Genomic DNA, 17,978 nt, shown 5'->3' with positions numbered 1-17,978 from the left:
TGTTGGGACTTCATTACTTTGTTGATGACTTGATGATGGTTTTCAATTTTCATTCCCTCAACTTTGTGAGTTATTCACCACGTACTGAGCACAAGCTCCAGCTGTAGAATTTGCCAACTTCCATGGTAAAATACTCCCGCCTGTTTACTGTCCTTGAGGTGGAGCTGGGGAGAGATGTGTGTCCCTCACCTTTGTGTGGTGTCCCCACCACACAGATACAAAAGCCTTACACCCAATAGCACAGATAATAGTAATATGTACAAAAATATTTAGGAAGTGATGTGTTTTGTGTATTTGCTAATTTCATTTTTTAATACAACTAATATAAGTTTATATAATTATTCACAATAGCTGTTTAAAAACTGACTAGCAAAGTTCCTGAAATTCAGCAGTCCACCCTCTGCACACCATTGCGGGGCAGCAGTGTGGCTTCTCATCACGCCAGAGTAGTGCCTTGTGGCCTCAGGGGTGAAGTCCTAGCTCCAGGCCAGGCCCGCCCCTCACCTCCCGCCGTTGTCTGCCCAGCGATGCCAGGCTGTTGGCCCACCTGCAGCCCCTCCTGTCCTCTCCACACCACGTTTGTTCTACCTCCATGGCTGCAGGGTCCCTCTGCCTGGACGTCCTTCCTCTTGACGGCCTGTCTTCCTGAACACTCAGCTGAGTGTCCCCTGGCCTTGCCCTGGGCTCCACAGGGCCCCATGGGGCCTGACTTGCAGACCATCCTGCCCCTCGCTCCCCTGGTTGTGCCCTCCCAGAGGCCTGAAGTCAGCATGAGAAGGGCTTTCTTCATCCAGAAGGGGCCAAATGCACTTGCCCCCACTTTGATCTGGGTCCCTCCTTTGGAGACTGAGAGGGCTCAGCAAGCTTTTCCTCCTCTCCTCTGGCCTGTGTGTGTGTGTGTGTGTGTGTGTGTGTGTGTGTGTGTCTGAAGCTCACTCGCTCTGTACCCGTGGATGGTGGGGGTTAGGGGCCTGGCACCCTGAGGGTGCAGGAGCAGGGCAGGTAGCAAGACAGCAGGAGATGATGAAGAACGTTTATTGTATAAAATAAAAAGGGGCTGCCCCATCCTGGGGCACAAGGACAGAACCCACCCCACAAACTCCCCCATCAGGGAAGCCCATCCTGGGGCTGCCCTGGACCTGCCCCTGCAGCCTGAGGGAGACCCTGCTCCCTTCCGGACTCCCTGGGGGCCAGGGAAGGCTGGAGCTGTACCCCCAGGTACAGAAGGCAGAGTGGACAGGACCCCATGGCCCCAGCACCACCCCGGGAGCACCAGCCTCGTCCCCATGATTCTTCCCCCTCCCCACCCACACGACTTCCCCACAGCAGACTCAGGGACACCAGACATCTCAACACAACAGATACAGGTGCGGGGGGCTGGGGGCTGCTCCTCCAGAAGTGAGGGCTCTAGAAGACCGTGCACTTCTTCCCTGGCTTCTTCACAGGAGGCGGGCAGAGCACAGCCCGGATGGCCTCATCAAACACAGTCTTCAGGCCCCGCTGGGTCAGGGCTGAGCACTCCAGGTACTTGACAGAGCCTGGGGGCAGCAAAGAAAGGGAACAGTGAGCGTGGGGGGCAGCAGGGGGCAGCACTGTGCCCCCCAGAGCGAACCTCTCCTCCCTGCACCGGCAGGCCTGTCCGTGCCCACTCACCGATCTCCCGGGCCATGGCCAGGCCCTGGGGGTAAGTGATGGGCGCTAGCTTCTTATCCCGTAGCCGCTCAATGGTGTCCTTGTCGTCACGAAGGTCCAGCTTGGTGCCCACCAGGAGGATGGGCGTGTGGGGGCAGTGGTGCCGAACCTCTGGGTACCACTGTGGGGATGGGAGGCTCTGATCTCTACCCCTTGGGAGCTTTACCCTCAGCCTGGCCCAGAGCAGGCCATGGCTCCCAAGGGCCCCTTCCTTGTGTCTAGACACACACTTAGCCCTTCTTGTTTCATGGGGTGACCACTGGGTCTGGTAGGGAAATGACCAAGAACAAAAATACCTAGCCAAGACGCTTCCAGGCCCGTCAGGTCCTCTCAGTCAGGGCCCTTCCTTCTCTGAGAGCCTCACTCACCACCCCTGCCCAACCCCTGGCCCCTCATCACCCCCTGGGCCACCTTAAGACCTCACACCCGGCAATCTCCAAAGGACAATTTGTCTCTGTAAGGCCCTCAAGCAAGAGACCCCTGCCCTCTAAGGGCAAATCCTCTGGGCAGCTTCCTCTCCTCCCAGGAGGACAACTCTGCTTCTGGCCCTGTCCTACCTTGGCTCGAACATTCTCAAAGGAGGCTGGGCTCACCAGGGAGAAGCAGATCAGAAAAACGTCCTTGGGAGAAAGGGAGGGAAGAAGGGAAGGTACCATGTAGGAATAGTCAAAGAGGCTCCGAATGGCCACTGCTCACTCCCCCAACACACACACACACACACACACACACACACGCATGCACGCACGCACGCGCGCACACCAGGCCCTCTGGGCCTCCACCCGAGCCACCCAGCCCCTGCAGGCTGCCCTGTGGTCCCCTACAGTTTGGGGGTAGGAGAGTGGCCGAAGCCGGTCGTAGTCCTCCTGCCCAGCGGTGTCCCACAGCCCCAGGTTGACAGGCTTCCCGTCCACCATCACATTCGCAGAATAGTTGTCAAAACTAGAAAACAGAGTGAGAGAGATCCCCCCAGTGTCTGGGTTCTCAGGCCTGCACAAACCTGGAGCTCTGTCAGCACCTTGCCCCACCCCGGAGCCCAGACCAGGGCCACTTGGGCCCGACCTCGAAGCCCAGGGGAGCCCCGCGCACAGGCGCCCATACCCTCCCCTTGCCAGCTCTGGACCCGCCCGCCTGCTCACACGGTGGGGATGTATTCTCCAGGGAAGGCGTTGGTCGTGTAACTGATCAGCAAGCAGGTCTTCCCCACGGCGCTGCGGAGAGAGGGCAAGCCCACGCTGCTCCCAGGCCCACCTCAGCCCTCTGCCCAGCAAGGGCAGCCCCCTCCCACGGTGCCCAGTGTGGGAACAGGGGTGCCTGCCCACCAGATCCGCAACGATAGAGGACCAGGGCAGGAGGGCCTCCGCGGGGGCAGAGTGGTGGGTGAGGGCTGGGGTGAGCTGCCTCAGAGCCCCAGGCAGGTACCGCGAAGGTGGCACCGGCTGAGGGTTCAGCCCAGGTGAGAGGCCTGGCCCCACCCACCGGGAGGCCAGGCGGGGCCGCTGGCTGCCGGCAGCATCAGGTGGGCCTGGGCTGGAGGCCTGTGCCCCGCGACCAGCCGGGACCCCGCCCCACCGCGTCCTTCCGCCCCTGCCGGGTTCCCCGACGCCCACGGGCAGGTCGGGGCCGCCCCGTCTGGACCCCAAGCCGGGATCCCCGGACTGAGCGCCGCCCCCTCCGTCCCGGCCGCGCCCCGGAGCCCCGCGCCCTGCCCAGCAAGGTCCCCGGGGCCAACCCCTCCCGGCGCGCCTGGCGCGCCAGGCCGAGCGGCCTCCGCCTCGCGCACTCACCCGTCGCCGACCACCACGCACTTGATGGCCTGCATGGGCGCGGGCCGGGCGGGCGCGGCCGCGAGCCGAGCTGCGGAGAAATGCCCGGCGCCGCAGCGGCCGCGGACCCGAGCCGAGCGCCGAGCCGAGCGGCCGGAGACAGCCGAGCGCCGCCGAGCGCCGGGCGCGGAGACAGCCGAACGCGGCCGGCATGGAGGGCGGGGGGCGCGGACCCGCCCCGAACGCGGGCTGACGCGCCTTCCAGAGAAATCTGGTGGGGGGCGGGGTCACAGGGCAACCTGTAACCCGTGTCGAGCTTGGGCAGACCCTCCCCAGAGCCTCCGTGACCCACGCCAAGGGGCGAGGTAAGCGCAGACAGGCTGCTCCCACCCACCTGAACAGGTTGTGGTCGGTGCACACAGGTTTCTTCTAGGGAGAGGATTCCCAGGGCCCACCGAGGGAGGGGCTGAGGCCCACCCACCCTCTAACCACGAGATAGTTGGTGAAAACTCAGGTGTTTGCAGTCACTAGAGATCCCCGAGGCAGGCAGGCCCCTGGTAGCAGTTAGAAGGGGTGACCCAGCCACACCTGGAGGGCCTTTCCTGAAGGGCCCAAGCTTGGAGAAAAGACTGATACTGGAGAAAGGCACTGGGGCCAAAATGTATCACAAATTGCAAAAGTCTGTATTTCAGAACACCCTGGAGTGAGCGCTGGGGCCTGCGGAGCTCATGGTGGTGAAAGGTGACTGAACTGTGGTGGGTGGGGCCAGGAGAGCTCAGGCCTGCTCCCCCAGATCTCCTTCCAACACGGGTCTGTGTTTTCAGGTGCATCATTCCCTGTGATTGGGATGAAGGAGTGGGGATGGGGCTGGGGCCCTCTCCAGCCCTCTTGGCCAGCCAGGTTCTGGACACCCCGCAGGCAGGCACTCTGGTCGTAAGCTGCAGCCATCCTGCTCTCACATCCATTCCAGCACTGATTTTCCAAGTCACCAGCTGTAGACCCTGCCTAAAGAGCCCGGACCTACCGATGGCCTGTCCCTTGTAAGAAAGGGAGGAGCAGGCATGAGACAAAGATGTCCAACAGATGCCACCTTCCTGCCACTTTCAGACTTTCCCTGCCTCCTCTCACTTTTGGGGGCTCAAGGTCCTCAGGGGGGACCCCTGCACATAAGCCAGAACAGCATTTTGCAGGAAGCTGGCCCTTTGGGCCTCCTCATCCCGGATCCGGGCAATCTCGGCCTGCTTAAGGCGAAGCTTTTCACGGAGAGAGGCATTCTCGCTCTCCCTGTCCAGCAGTGCCTCCCGGTGGTCACTTGCCATCACTGCAAGGGAGGAAGCTCAGTGAGGAAGGGGCTCTGGAGACTGCCTGGGCTCCCACCAATCCAGAGGTCCGCAGGGGGCCGGCAGGGTGGGGTTTGCTCGGGGTCCCCTGGGCACACACATACCCAGCCTCCCCTACCAGCACCTCCTGGAGCTGAGACCTAGGCCAAGCTCAGCTCTCCAGGCCAGCCTCCTCCTTCTCCTGTGGGATGACCCAGTAAGAAAGGCCCTGCAGAGAAGCCACAGGGGGGCGGGGGTGGGGCTCAGCTCGCCTTTCAGCTGGCGTTCCAGGGCCGCTGCCTTCTCCTTCAGCGCTTCCTGGGCTGTCAGCTCTGCTTGCAGGCGGCCGTTCTGCTCCTGCAGCTCCAGCCGCACCCTTGTCACCTCAGCCGCCTTTTCTTGGTCCTTGTTGCTCAGCTCCTGCCAGGCAAGGGGGTGGGGGGGTGAGGTGGCAGCTGGGGGCACCGCGGGCACCCCTGGGAGCCCTCGACGTCCCGGCTACCTGCTGCAGCTCCTCCAGGCGCCGCCTCAGGCCCTCCACCTGCCGGTCAAGCTGGCTGGCCCGCGCCTGGGCATCAGCTACTGCCTGCTTCTGCTGCAGGCAGGCGCTTTGAGCCTCGTCCCGAGCCTGCGCCAGCAGCCGCAGCTTCTCCTCCAGGTGAGCCAGGCGCTGTTGCTGCGGGCCCGGGAGAGGGGCTGGTGAGCTGCTTTCTGGCCTGTGGACCTGAGCTCACGGGAGGAGTGAACCCCCCAGCCCCACCTTCAGACAGAGAGGAGCGTATATTTGCAATGTGGAAACGGCCTTGTCACTACAGTTATTGCATATGTTGCTCTGAATGGGCTCAGCTTGAATGAGGAGCCTCCCCCATGTCCCAGGCTGACACCATCCTGTCCTCTGGCCTCTGGTCCCCTACTTCCACCATGTAGTCACAGGCTGCACATTTGGGCCAAACCCCTTCCCCACCTTGGGGCTGGAGGACATTGGCTCTTTGCGTGGGCAGGGGGGGGCTGGATGTGGTGCTGATGGGATGAGTGTCCTCGTCTAAGTTTTCTGCACCCCTGGACCTCCTGTTCCCTTGTCCCTCCCTACAGAGCCAGAAGACAGCCTTGGTCTGGCCCACTTAAGCCCAAAGGGTTGTGCAACCCAGGCAGCTCATGCCAACCCCTCAGACCTCTCTCCCCAGTGGGCGCTGCAAGCAGCAGACCGTGGCCCTGGGCTCACCTCCTCCAGACGGACTTGGTTCTTGGCCTTGATGAGCTCCTCCTCAGCTTGGCTGCGCTCACTGAGTGCCGCAGCCTTCGCCCGGCTCAGCTCCTACACCGCAGACAGTGACCGCTGGGCCTGTCCTCTGCCCCTGCCCAGGGACCCCTTCTGGCCACAGCCAGCCTCCCTAGGGGAGGGCAGAGCCTGGCGCCCAGCTCACCTCCTCCAGGGACAGCCGCGCAGCCTCCAGCCTCTGCACCCTCTCCTGCATGGCCCTCTCGCTCTCCTCCAGGTGGCGAGTCATGTGCTCCACCTGCCCAGGTGTGGGGTGGGGACAGGGCTGGCACGCTGGCTCCCCAGCCTTCCCCTCATGGGATCCCCACCCTGGGGGGCAGGTGAATCTTGGGGACCCTGTTACTTCCGAGTGAGGGCTGCCCCAAGTGGCCTCACAGGAGGTGAGGACGGAGGGCACGTCCCAGTGCTGCACCCCAGGTGGCACAGAGCACATGGCAGTCTGTGCTGTGGCCCCAGCAGTCAGGGTCCCTTCTAGAAACTGGTGGGGAGGTTCTGGGTCTGACATCTGCCAGGGCTGTCGGAGAAATGCCACCAGCACCCCAAGGTTGTCGAGGGAAGCCCGGCCAGGAGTGCGCCTTGGGGACACCATGCCACAACGAGGTGTCTGCAGGCCCCGATGAAGCGGGGAGAGCAAAGGCCAGACGACACAACTAATGAGGCACCTCCTTGAAGCGCAGGTGTTCCGCGTCCTCCAAGCTCTTCCGGGACCTCTTCTTCTCCAGTTCCAGGCGTTCTGGAAGCACAGGGGAAGAGCGTGGGTAGGACTCCTCTGGGGGCCCTTGGTTCTCAGCACCCAGTGGCAGGCCTGTTGTGCCCACCTTCAGCCTGGACAGCCCGCATCTTCAGCTCAGCTGCCGTGTTGGTCAGCTCCTGCCTGGTCAGGAATAGCTGATCCTGCTGAGATTTCACCTTCCGCTCCAACTCGTCCACCTGGAAAACCAGCACCGAGGGAGGGAAGCTTTGGCCCCTTCCCTGAAGCCCTGCCCCAGGCCTTCCAGGGACCTGCCCCCATACCTGATTTTGCAAAAGCAAGTTCTTTTCATTGGCAGCAGACAAGTCTCTGAGGAGCTTAGACTCCCGCTCTGCAGCTTCCTGGGGGTCAGATGGGGAAAGGGCGCCACTGGACACCTGCCACCATGCACCGCCTGCCCACCCCACGCCCAACCACCTGCCCATCCAGCCCTCCCTGCCCACCTGCTGCTCCAGCCTGTGCTCCTTTGCCTGCCTCTGCGCCAGGCTCCGCTGTTCCTGCTCTGCGGTTGCCAGGAGCTCCCCCAAGTCCTGGGCCTTCTGCTCTGACAGAGCTAGGGCGGCCTCAGCCATCTGCAGCCTGCAAGGAGGGAAGGGCCAGCCCCACCCCATCCCACCTCTAGCCTCTGCTAAGGCCTTGCTGTTCTCACTCTTGCCAGACTATTACCCCGGCTAGCGCCCACCTCCTCCAAGAAGCGTTCCCAGGTTACCACCCCAGCGGTCCCTCCACCTTCTTTGTACCCTGGGGACTCAAGTCCTTGTCTGGACCGTCCTCCTCTGCCCCGTGGGCAGGTCTCTAAAGTGTTTTGAAGCCTCCTCACAACCCCGTCCTACCCTCTGCTCCTCCTTACTTGGCCTTGAGAGCATTGATGATGGAGTGCCTCTCGTTCAGGGCTTCCTGAAGCTGCCCCACGCGTGCTGCCGATGCCCTGTGGGCAGAGAGGAGGGTTCAAGAAACCCAAACCCTGGAGCCCTCTGGGCCCCTCCCTGCAGCAGCTGCTGCTCCTCAGGCTCACGCCACCTCCAGGTGTGGGCTGAGGAAGTCTCGGTGCAGCCACTAACCCTCCAGCCAACTCCCTCGGTAAACACACCCCACAACCTTGTCCATGGGCAGGCGATGAGGCTCACGTTAGGTCACTCCAAGGCCAGAGCGAGGACCCGAACCCCGGGTACCCCCACCGCACCACCACCCTGCCCCCTGGCCCTGGGGCCACACTCACTTGCTGCTTCTGACCATCTCTTCTCTCTGTCTGTCGATCGTCTCCATCAAGTCCAGAAACTGGGGACAGAGGCAGCCAGAGCCCTGTCAGGGCCCAGAGCCTGCCCACTCCCCACAGTCAGCAGAAAGGAGGGCAGACATCCACTGAGGTGACAGGACACGAAAGGGCTCGGCCTCATCCAAAGGGAGAGTGGCTCCCACGCAGGGAGGCCCAGAGGGGAAGCCCACCTACCCGCCCACCCAGCCAGAGGGCATCAGAACAAGAGGTTGCCTCCCAGGCCTGGGTATTGGCTGCTTGGAGAGGCTCCAGGGCCCAGAAGGAAGGAACAAGGCCATGGCATGGGGGCTGAGGGGGGCCCTTTGTCCAGACAGTCAGGGCGGGGCTGGGGATGGGGCGAGGTCCTGCAGTCAGCGGCAGCACTGTCCTCACCTGTTTGGACTTCTCTTCCCGGAGGTGCCGCACCTCCTTGCTGAGCACGTGGGCGCGGGCCTGGCTTTCCCGGAAGGCGGTCTGCCGGTCCTGGTTGTGATCCATGGCTTGCTCTGTTGGAAAAAGCCAAGTTGTCTACCGGGAGGCCGAGCCCCAGGAGTGGCCAACGGCCAGCCCAGCCCCATGCCCAGAAGACACTGCGCAAGGTGGTATCTCACCCCACAAATCAGACCCCTCAATGCACTAGCAGGTGAGGGGCTCAGAGCGGGTGGGGGTAGGGACAACAGTGAAGCCAGGAGCCTGGGAGGGGGAACAGGCACACGGGGAGAGGTGGGGAGGCTGCTCAACCGCCAAAAAAGGTGGGCATTTGGGCTCCGCCCCAAAGGCCAAAGGCCAGTGTGTGACTTTTAAGAGGTGAATGGTGTGCTCAGCTCCCATGCTCTGGAAAGATCCAGGCAGCATTTGGAGAGAGGCCAGCCAGAAGCGGCCATGGTGCCAACTGGGGTGACTCAGAGGCAGGTCCAAGAACCAAGAAGTGGGAGAGGACACGCGTTGGGCAGACCCAGCAGGTGGTGACGCCACACTAGATTCCAACCCAGGCTCGGGCCCTCAGGTGGCTGGCGCTGCCGGTGGGACGACGAGCCATGGGGAGTGGCAGCGTGCCCAGTGGGCTTGGGGCTGAGGAGTCAGGGTCATGACAGGCGGAGACCGTGGTGTGAGGAGGGTGAGGAGCAGCACGGGCAGTGAGCGCTCTGCCGGCTCCTGCCGCCGCCGTTTCTTCCCTGGCGCCTGCTCTCACTTCCTCTGTTTTTAACATGCTACCGTCGTGATGCCGTGTTTACTTGTTCTGGCCCAAGCCACCCCTCCCTCAGTGGCTGAGTCTCTGTCACAGGGAATCAGCTCTATGCCCTGCTCCAAACAGTGCAAGCCACCAGCGGCCCCACGTGCCCGTACCCACGGCTCTGAGGATGTCGCCGGGGATGCTGTTCCCAGCCAGCTCCAGCTTCCACAGGGTTCTGTTGCTGGGGAGACAGTTTACCAGGGCGCGGCCGCCCAGGAGGCCGATGTGATTCCAGCGCAGGTCTGGAAGGAAAGCTGGTGTTGCCAGATGGAAAGCATGGGGCGGGGGTGGGAGGGCTGGCCCAGCCTGGAACACTGGTACTCCCTGTGATCGGCCACAGATCAGGAGCCCAGCTCAGCGTGCCCCTCCTCTCCCACCCCCACCCTTCTGGGAGAGGACAAAGGGAGCAGTGGGAGGGCTGAGGAAGCGATGAGATGCAACCCCTCCCCCCTCCCCCCAGACCAACACCTCCTGGCCTGGTCTGAGGACCTGGTCTGAGCTGGTGGCCTCACCAAGCTGCTGGAGGCTGGTGTTGCTCTTCAGGGCCAGAGCCAGCTCCTCGGCACCCTTGTGGCTGATCTGGTTGTTGCGGAGGTCCAGCTGCCGCAGGGTGCCATTGGCCGCCAGGGCCCCGCAGAAGGCAGCGAAGGCTTCTTCCCACGTGCCCAGGCTGTTCCACTCCAGGGTGAGGCTGCAGGAAGGGTGGACATGATGTGCGTGGCCCCAAAGGGCATCCTGCTCCCATGGGGTCCAGCGGTCTTGAGGAGGGGCACAGGCTTGGGGGTCTCTGGCAGAAAGGCTGGAGGCGCGTGAGTAACTCATACCCGCCTACTCCCCACCATGGAAGACCGACATGAAGGCGTGAACTCTCATGTTGCAGAACCGTGTCCTCTGGAGCCAACCCAGAACCACGCAGAGAGCGGGGGCTCAGGGGAGAGCAGGGGCTGGGACTGCCACCCTACCTCTGAATGGACTTGTTCTGTCGGAGGAGTTTTGCCAGTGCCTCGGCCCCTGCGGCTCGAAGGTTATTGCCCTAGGACAGGAAGAGGCCAGCCAGTCACTCCCCAGCATCCTGAGCTGGGCTCTGAATACCCTGGTCAGGTGGTGGGCGAGGCCATGGTGAACAGAAGGTGTGGCTCCTTTCAGATTCTGCTTTCCCTGCCCGCAGTGGCCTTCTAATGCAGGCTATTTCAGTTTGCTTGTCAGAACGTTCTGGAACTCATGTTCCTGCCCTCAGAACACCGACACGCGTGCGTGAGACCATGAGCAAATGGTGCGGAGCCTGTGTGCCAAGAGCGCTTACAGACACGGTCTTCGGCCACCATGCAGACCCCTGGTCGCCAGGACACCTGCATCTTCTCTACTCCTGCTCTCAGGTGGCACGCCCCTGAGTGCAGATCCACCCACCTTGAGATCCAGAAACCGCACGATGGTGTTGACACACAGCCCCTGCAGCAGCAGCACGGCCCCTGTAAGAGAGCAGGGCAGTCACTCTCCACCCCTGGTGGCTCCATCTTGGGTCAGCTCCCCACACATAGGGGAGGGACGGCTGTCCCAGTGACCCCCACCAGCCAAGGTTCATGACAAAAAAGAGTCACCCCACTCCTGTGTCAGGTTTGAAAAATCTGCCAGGTGTGGAGTCAGGCGGCTCACCAGCACAGCGGGACTCTCCTAAGCCAGGGGACACTAAGGCTTTCCCATTACAAAGAGAAATTGCCTCCTGCTCCTGGGTTTCCAGAGAGGATGCTGCTGCTTGCTTTATGACAGTAAAAGGGAGTAACCTCACAAAGAAGAAATCAGGTGGGACAGAGTTCTCTGCTAGAGATGTCAAGCACCAAGGACTGCGGCATGTGCAGCTAATGAGCAGCAGAGCAAAAGAAACCAGGGGAGCCCGGCCCCAACTCTGAAGTTGCAAGGGCTGCCCTGGGCCGCCGGCCCTTGGTGCCCACCTTCCTCACTCAGCATGCAGTCGCTCAGGACGAGCTCCGTCAGCAGTGCCTCCTTCTGTAGCAGCTTGCCCAGAGCCCTGCAGGTATCCACTGTCAGGCTCTGTGTGGCCAGGTCCAGCCGGCCCTGCGGCAGCTGGTGCATTTGCTGCAGAACAGTCTCCTGGGGCTCGGCCCCACTCTCCTTGCACAGCCGGCTGTAGGTGCGCCGGAACTCCTCCATGTCCCTGGGGTGCAGGAAGGGCTTCCCGGAAAGTGCCTAGACAGGCCTCACCAGGAGCCAGACCGGGAAGCCGGGGAAGGGCAGTACAGCAGGGCCTCTCCTCTGGGGGCCTTCAGAGAGCCCCCGGCAGCTCAGTGGGGACACAAAGACTCTAAGTCTTCAGCAGCCAAGGAACGAGGCGCAAACTGAGTTGGTCCAACAGGCGGGAGGCCCCAGGATGGCAGGGGCGGGTGATTCTCAGCGGACCGCTGAAGCCTGGGACCGAGGAGGTGGGCGTCCTCGGGGGCGGGGCCTCCAGCGGCGGGGCCGGTCCGTCCGGACGTCGCCCGTACCCCTGGGCTCCGGGCCCGATGCCCCAGTCCTCGCGCCGCTGACCCCGGCTCGATTGTCGCGGCCGCCGCGCGCCTCAGTATCCAGGAAAAGCAGGGAGCGCCGGGAAGACCTGGCGGAAACTACGACTCCCAGGAGGCTTTGCGGAGGAGGGGCGCTCACCGCGGGCCAGTGAAGGCGAAGGAGCGGGCGCGCGCGGAGGGTCCATTGGCTGGAGGCGCGGGGGCGGGGCTCCAGAAGGCGCGCTCTTTGTCGATTGGCTGGAGTCGCGAGGGAGGGTCTCCGGAGGGCGCGCTCAGGGTTCATTGGCTGGGGACGCGGGGGCGGGGTTCCGGAGGGCGCGCACCTTGGTGGCGGTCATGGAGGAAATCGGCGCCGGCTTCCGGAAGGTGAGAGAGGGCCTGCTGGCGGGGCAGGCTGGGGGCGCGGGGCGAGGCCGCCGGGGCGGGGGGCGCGCGCGGGGCCGGCGGGGACGCTGCGGCCCGGTACCCTGAGTGACCCACGTGCGGATCCTGAGCCAGCCCCCGCGCTGCCGTCGGGTGGCTTATAGGGTGAGCGCATTCCCAGAATCCGGCAATGACCCTCGTCCCGCACACCTTTCGTTCTCCATGGATGGAATCCCGCGGCCGGGTAGCGGAAGGTTGGGTAGGCAGCCTGGTCTGCGGCAAGAGGGAGAGGGTCTGCAGAAATCGGGCAGGGGTAAGTGCCAGCACAAATGAAGGGAGGCTCAGAGAGGAGCCTGGGCTCCCGCCTCGCGGCTCCGGAATCTGCAGGACTCACTCTAAGGAGTTTAGCGTAGAGCACAGTGCGGCCCAGCTCGCGGGTAGTCTCGGCGCCTGCGTATTCTAAAGCTTCCTTTTGGCCTGTTCCCTATCAAGCCAGCCCTGTGCTTTGCGTCTCACTTGATCCAGGCTGGCTCCGTTGCCTGGTGTGTACGTGGCTCTACAAGTGCTTTTCTTAGCAGCACACCCAGAAGTCAGGCACTGTTACATGCACTTGAAATGGATTAGCCCGTGTAATGCTCAACACCATAGGAGATGGGTACTGGTACTACCCCCACCTGCCAGTGGGAAACAGGCAGAACTAGGGTCAAACCCAGGCCGTCCGCCTCCGGAGTCAGCCCCTTTGCTCTGCACCTGGCGAATGGGGCTCTGGGTGGGTGGGTGGGTAGTGAGGTCTGCTGCCTCCCACACCCCGCAGGCTGTAAGTGGTCTGAGTCTCGCATTGTTGCTCTGCCTTAAGGTTAGGTGACATTGAGCCCTTGATATCAGGCCTTTGTGGGCAGGAGGGAGAGTCTCAGCCCCTCATGAGTACTTGTCCAGCCAGTCCCCCGTGGGTGTTCTCTCTATCACCCAGAATCGTCACTCTGCCCTGGCCTACAAGGGGTAAATGGTGTCAAAGGGAAAACAACCGAGGCAGGGGGTTGTAATAGCTGTAATAGCTGCAGAGGGGAGCACTGTAATAGCTGCAGAGGGGAGCACTGGGCTGGGCCTCCTTCATGCGGTCCTGGGCAGCTCTGGAGTCCTCGCCCTCAGAGGGCTCTGGCCAGAGCTGGGGTTATGGTCATTACCCATGAGCAGGGCTGCCCCTGGGGAGGGAGAGAGGGAGGGGTCGTGGTCGTGGTGCCTCCACACAGTGGGGCAAAGGCTGACCACATCCCAGGTCCCATCCTACCCTCTGCAAGTTTAGGGAACCTCCGCTCCCAGCTGGTGCTGACTAGTTATCACGGCAACCCCATGCAGCTGCCCCCCAGCAGCAGCCTGGCTGATTTAGCTCTTCCCCAGGGTCTGGGAGCTGGCAGAGCAGTAGAGCCTTCTGTGCCTTTCCTGGTACCTTTCAGGTACACAGCAAGATGGGCCAGCAGGTGGCGCCAAGCTCACGTGGTCACTGCTGGGAGGATGAGGCTGCTTCTTTGGTGCTGCCCCAAGTGACTGGTGGCGAGCTCTTACCCTCTTGAGCCAGGGCTCCGGCAGGGTCCGCTTCCTCCACTCTGCTCTTCAGCTTTGCTGAGCTGCACTGGGCGAGGCAGTGCCATCTCCGTGGCTAAGGCTGGAGGCCTGGTGGGTCCCCAGCTCACCTTCCCTGCACGACACCCAGTTTCTGGGCTCCTGGGCACCCACTGCTGCTGTCCTCCTGCCTCCCCTGGCGCTCTGCTGGCTCCTCATTTGCAGCCTCTTCCGGCTGGTCCCTGCCCTCAGCAACCTCCCTTGGTCCACCCACGTGCTACCACCTCCCAGATCATCGCCAGCTTCAACCGTCTCTGAGTTCCAGCCACCCACTGGCTGCTCTGCTTGGGCACCTCATGCGTGTCCCTCATGCAACATGTTCCAAGCTGAGCTCCTGACTTGCTGATCCCCAGAATCTATCTCCGCTTAGTGGTGCCATACTTTGGGGCTCAAGCCTCTCCCTTGAGGAGTCTTGGCCTGGACCCGCCCTTGTCCCATCCTCATTGGTCAGGAAGTCCTGCAGATAGTCTGGGCTCTGTCCCTTACCTTGACTGCCCATTGACCGAGGAGCCTGGCCCCTGCCCAGCTCTGCGGTTCCCACAATGCCCTTCCCCATTACAGGAAGATCCCTTTCCACGTGTCGTGTCGTAGGCTCCAGGGAGGGACCTGGAATGGAGCTGACCCAGTGCCCAGAGCAGGGTCTGGCAAAGCCGGGCAGTGTTGGTGGTGTGGACAGGCCTGTAAAGGGGCCCAGTGTGGGGAGGGCACCTCGTCCCTGGGGGCAGGAGCACAGGACTGCTCTGCGTTCCATGAGGACGGGAGCCCCAGAGCGCGGCAGGCAGGCACCTGGGCTGCTCCCACCAGTCTGCCACTTGCGTCTAATTTCTGGCCCTCTGGAGGCACTCACAGGGAGGTTTCTCCCCACTGCCTAATCCCCCACCCTGGGAGAGCCCCACAGACAGCATTTCCAGCCAGCAATTACAACCGCATCACATCCAGAACTAAATGCCTAAGGGGTCTGCAGCAGAGGGGCAGGGGCGGTGGCTCACTGACGCCCCCTCCGTCCCTCAGGAGCTGGTGAGCAAGCTGCTGCACTTGCATTTTAAAGACGACAAGACCAAAGGTGTGTGAACGGGGGGCGGGGGGTGGTGGCCGGGGCCTGCTGGGCACCTGGGACCCTGCACTGCACCTCTGCAGGGGCCAGGGCCTCAGGGAGGACTGGGCCAGACGGAGGGCTGAGGTCACCGGCGCGAGTGTGAGTGAGGGCAGAAGCAGTGAGGGCAGAGTGGGGCGGCAGGGAGAGGGTGTGTGTCTGTAACCTTCTCCCTTCACCTTGCAGTCAGCGGGGATGCGCTGCAGCTCACGGCCGAGCTGCTCAAGATCTTCGTTGTGGGTGAGCAGAGGGACCCAGCGGTGTTCTTTAGTATCCCACCCAGGCCCGTCCAGACCATTCACAATCCCTTTGCATTTTATTTTTCAGTGGGGTAACCAAGACACATTTTTCCTGTTTTTCCACAAGCACCTAAGCTCTCTGTCCCTGAAAAGCTCCATGTTTCAGAGGCCCCAACCTCAGCCTTCTGAGCTGTCGGCTGACACAAGGGTGGGCCAGCAGCCAGGGCTGAGGCCCCCCAAGGCTTCTCTGCCTCACTTCCCTCCTGCATCACGGCAGAAGCGGCCATCCGCAGCATCCGGCAGGCCCAGGCAGAGGACCTGGCCCAAGTGGATGTGGAGCAGCTGGAGAAGGTGCTGCCTCAGCTGGTAGGTGGGCCTCCAGGAACAGGGCCTGGCCCAGGAGACGGGGGTGGGGGGCGGGGGGGGGCTACACCCACGAGGCTCTGAGTGCTCCTCTCCCCCACAGCTTCTGGACTTCTAGCGGTTTCCACCCTCACTGTGGCCACTGGTCCAAGTCACGGCCTCTGGCTTCAGACAGGACAGGAGCTGCTGATCCCCAAGGTTCTCCTCCAGCTCCCAGGACTGGCCAGGTGCCAGCAAACCACCACTCTCTTGTCCCTGTCGTCCCCGCTGCCTGCTGCTAATGGCCAGGATGCAGCAGATAGAGGGGTCGCTGACAGGATGAGGGTCCTGGCACCCGGGTTGGTGCCCTCCCCTCATGCCCCCCGCCCTCAGGACAGCCGAGCACCCACCGGTGTGGGAGAAGCACTTGGTCATTGGGAAGCAGGTGCAGGAGACCCGCCCGCCTGAGCAGGTAGCCCGTGTGTCCTCCACAAACAAGCAGAACGGTGTGGTTCTGCCACCGACATCAAAGCTTGTGTGTCACCTTCTAGCCATCTGATATTCCCCTCAAAAGATGCTTGCCTGAGCTATATATTTGTTCTCACAAAGCAATGTCAGTAAATCAGAGCCACCTCCCCAGGCACAGCCTCCTGTTGCCATTAATCACCCAAAGTCAAGTTGCTTCAAAGCTGGGAGAGGACAGAATAACAAACAGCATGTGTGAGTGCCCTGCTGTGGGCCAGGCTCAAGAGGCTGTGAAATCGGAGCCCTCGCACGTGTGGCTGCTCGCCTGGGACGGTGCCTCTGCCACAGGGCTGCTGTGAGTGTGGTGTGCCACCGGCCAGCAGGGGTGCTGGTGGGGCGGGGGGAGTCACGCCAGTGGGAAGGACCACCGGTCCCAGGGCCAGGGCCAGGGAGCTCAGAGCTGCTTGGGAACTGCGAGAAGCCCAGTTGGGAAGTCTGGCTGCCCTCTGGGGCCCAGCCACCCTCCCCCCCAACACAGCACCCACCTCCCATCAGTTCTGAAAGCTGCTGGGACTCATCAGCCCAGGACAGAAACACCCAGAGGGCCCTGGGCCCAGTGACCATGGGGTCAGGACTCTCACAGTGCTGGAGGACCTAGTCCGCTGGGGAGGGACGTCTGCCCCTGCTGCCACGGGCACCCAGGAACCCCGCCCCCACGCCCAAGGATGGCATGGGTGGGGGGCCAGCCCTCCCTCCCCAGTTTAGCCCCGCTGGCCCCTTCTTGCACCCGTTCCCCGCCTCTGCCCCCCACTTCCCTCTCCCCCCTCCTGCAGGGAGTCTCAGGGCTTCAAAGCTCTGGGCGCATGTGGAAGTCATTAGACCTGAGGGGAGAGGCTGGCGACAAGTGCCAGAGCCCGTGCCCCACAGCCACTTTGAAGTGCGCTCAGATGGTGGGGCGGGCGGGGCACCGGGAAACCCCAGGCCAGCCCTGCCCGGTCCCACCGCAGGGTGGGGGCTGCGTCCGCCCCTCTCCTGCCAAGGGCTGGGGGCCCAGCCTGAGATGCAGCCAGGCAAGCGATGCCTGGAGGTCCTTCTCCCCGAACTCGTGTCCTCCCTAGAGAAGGAGTCATTAACAACGTCAGTGAAGTAAAAACCAAGGGGCAGGCAGTTCAGGGAAGACACCTGTGCCCTCGTTAACGAGAACAAGCCCCAGCAAGCAGCCTCCCAGGCCCACATCACCGTCCAGCCAGGCTGGAGGCCTGTTGCTGGGAGCTTGGTGCAGGGGCGGCAGCGGGTCAGAGGACCGAGGGCCCCTGCCCTGGAAAGGACGACAGGAGGGTCTCAAGAGAGGTTCACGTGTTTATTCCCGCTCAGGGTGGGCAGGGGTCCTGTGGTGGCAGAGTGGCACCTCTGGGCTGGCGGCTCTCACCTCTTGCTGGCTGCAGCGCAAACACACGGGATGACCTCTGGGCCCTGGGCTCCTGCCCAGCAGCCCCTCCCCGCCCGGCCACCCCCCAAAGTACCTGGCAGCTTCAGCCACTTGGGCACCTTGCCCAGATCCCTCCTCACCGGCTGGGCCGTCCCAGGGCTGGGTTCAGGGGGGCCCACTGCCCCTTCCTCAGCAGTTGGCTCCAACTCAACGGGCGCAGGGTCAGGGGCTGGCAGCGGGGGTGGGGTTCCAGCGGCCCTGGACATGGACCTGAGAACGAAGGCCGAGGTGCCAGATGGTGGGCACTGCGGCAGCAGGCTCTCCCCACCCTCTGTGGAAACTCACCTGGCCACCAGCACGTCAGCTGCAGACGGGGAAACGGTGTGTTCCAGCAGCGTGGGTTCCAGGTAGATGCCTGCAGGAGGCCCAGCCTACCCTCAGGCCACAGAGAAGGGGGTGCCCCTGCCTACTGCTTCTCTGCTCTGGGAGGGGGCGTGGCCCAGCCTGAAGCCCCTAGAAGGGTATGGGGGTATCGGGGCCACAGGTCTCCCTCCCAGACCTGAAGTCCCCTGCTCTGGGGCATCTGATGAGCTGGGATGCGGGGCCCAGGGC

At 62.8% G+C, this 17,978-nt stretch overlaps 4 protein-coding genes across 13 annotated transcripts in view; 1 reads left to right on the top strand and 3 right to left on the bottom strand.

Moving 5' to 3' along the window:
* Positions 1 to 1,019: 1,019 nt before the first annotated feature.
* Positions 1,020 to 3,590, bottom strand: RAC3 (Rac family small GTPase 3). Of its 2 annotated transcripts, none has more exons than XM_059906654.1 (6): positions 3,477 to 3,590; positions 2,829 to 2,900; positions 2,514 to 2,631; positions 2,250 to 2,312; positions 1,650 to 1,813; positions 1,020 to 1,538 (listed from the first exon to the last, which is right to left on the bottom strand). In XM_059906654.1, exons 1-6 carry the CDS (start codon positions 3,509 to 3,511, stop codon positions 1,478 to 1,480), a joined length of 513 nt encoding a protein of 170 aa, XP_059762637.1. In that variant the 5' UTR covers positions 3,512 to 3,590; the 3' UTR covers positions 1,020 to 1,477. The 2 variants fall into 2 exon arrangements, with proteins under 2 accessions (XP_059762637.1, XP_059762636.1); XM_059906653.1 differs by having other exon boundaries at positions 1,654 to 1,813.
* A 527-nt stretch (positions 3,591 to 4,117) lies between these two features.
* On the bottom strand, positions 4,118 to 11,886 carry LRRC45 (leucine rich repeat containing 45). 2 transcript variants are annotated; one of them, XM_059906651.1, is made up of 17 exons: positions 11,243 to 11,886; positions 10,701 to 10,762; positions 10,256 to 10,326; positions 9,806 to 9,984; positions 9,407 to 9,535; positions 8,453 to 8,565; positions 8,024 to 8,082; positions 7,655 to 7,732; positions 7,248 to 7,383; positions 7,068 to 7,145; positions 6,872 to 6,983; positions 6,716 to 6,786; positions 6,199 to 6,291; positions 5,997 to 6,089; positions 5,277 to 5,450; positions 5,047 to 5,194; positions 4,118 to 4,776 (listed from the first exon to the last, which is right to left on the bottom strand). In XM_059906651.1, exons 1-17 carry the CDS (start codon positions 11,460 to 11,462, stop codon positions 4,580 to 4,582), a joined length of 2,013 nt encoding a protein of 670 aa, XP_059762634.1. In that variant the 5' UTR covers positions 11,463 to 11,886; the 3' UTR covers positions 4,118 to 4,579. The 2 variants fall into 2 exon arrangements, with proteins under 2 accessions (XP_059762634.1, XP_059762635.1); XM_059906652.1 differs by lacking the exon at positions 5,997 to 6,089.
* Positions 11,887 to 12,101: 215 nt separating this feature from the next.
* CENPX (centromere protein X) lies at positions 12,102 to 15,694 on the top strand. Its single transcript, XM_059907076.1, has 5 exons — positions 12,102 to 12,181; positions 14,810 to 14,861; positions 15,078 to 15,131; positions 15,408 to 15,496; positions 15,597 to 15,694. The coding sequence occupies exons 1-5, from the start codon at positions 12,152 to 12,154 to the stop codon at positions 15,609 to 15,611; spliced, it is 240 nt and encodes a 79-aa protein (XP_059763059.1). The 5' UTR covers positions 12,102 to 12,151; the 3' UTR covers positions 15,612 to 15,694.
* Positions 15,695 to 17,283: 1,589 nt separating this feature from the next.
* The window catches only part of ASPSCR1 (ASPSCR1 tether for SLC2A4, UBX domain containing), a 30,242-nt gene continuing 29,547 nt past the window's right edge, over positions 17,284 to 17,978 (bottom strand). For 6 of the 8 annotated variants that reach the window (XM_059908799.1, XM_059908793.1, XM_059908796.1 and 3 more), the window contains 3 exons: positions 17,712 to 17,781; positions 17,507 to 17,636; positions 17,284 to 17,376 (listed from right to left, as the gene is read on the bottom strand). In XM_059908799.1, the coding sequence (XP_059764782.1) occupies positions 17,298 to 17,376; positions 17,507 to 17,636; positions 17,712 to 17,781 (279 nt within the window). In that variant the 3' untranslated portion in view covers positions 17,284 to 17,297. Of the gene's footprint in view, positions 17,377 to 17,460; positions 17,637 to 17,711; positions 17,782 to 17,978 lie in introns of all 8 variants that reach the window. The other 2 variants (XM_059908794.1, XM_059908797.1) reach the window with 1 other exon arrangement.

Source organism: Balaenoptera ricei, chromosome 20 (genome assembly GCF_028023285.1).
Source record: "Balaenoptera ricei isolate mBalRic1 chromosome 20, mBalRic1.hap2, whole genome shotgun sequence".
Taxonomy (NCBI): Eukaryota; Metazoa; Chordata; class Mammalia; order Artiodactyla; family Balaenopteridae; genus Balaenoptera; species Balaenoptera ricei.
The sequence above is the reverse complement of the archived record's forward strand: the minus strand, read 5'-3'. Positions and strand labels throughout refer to the sequence as shown.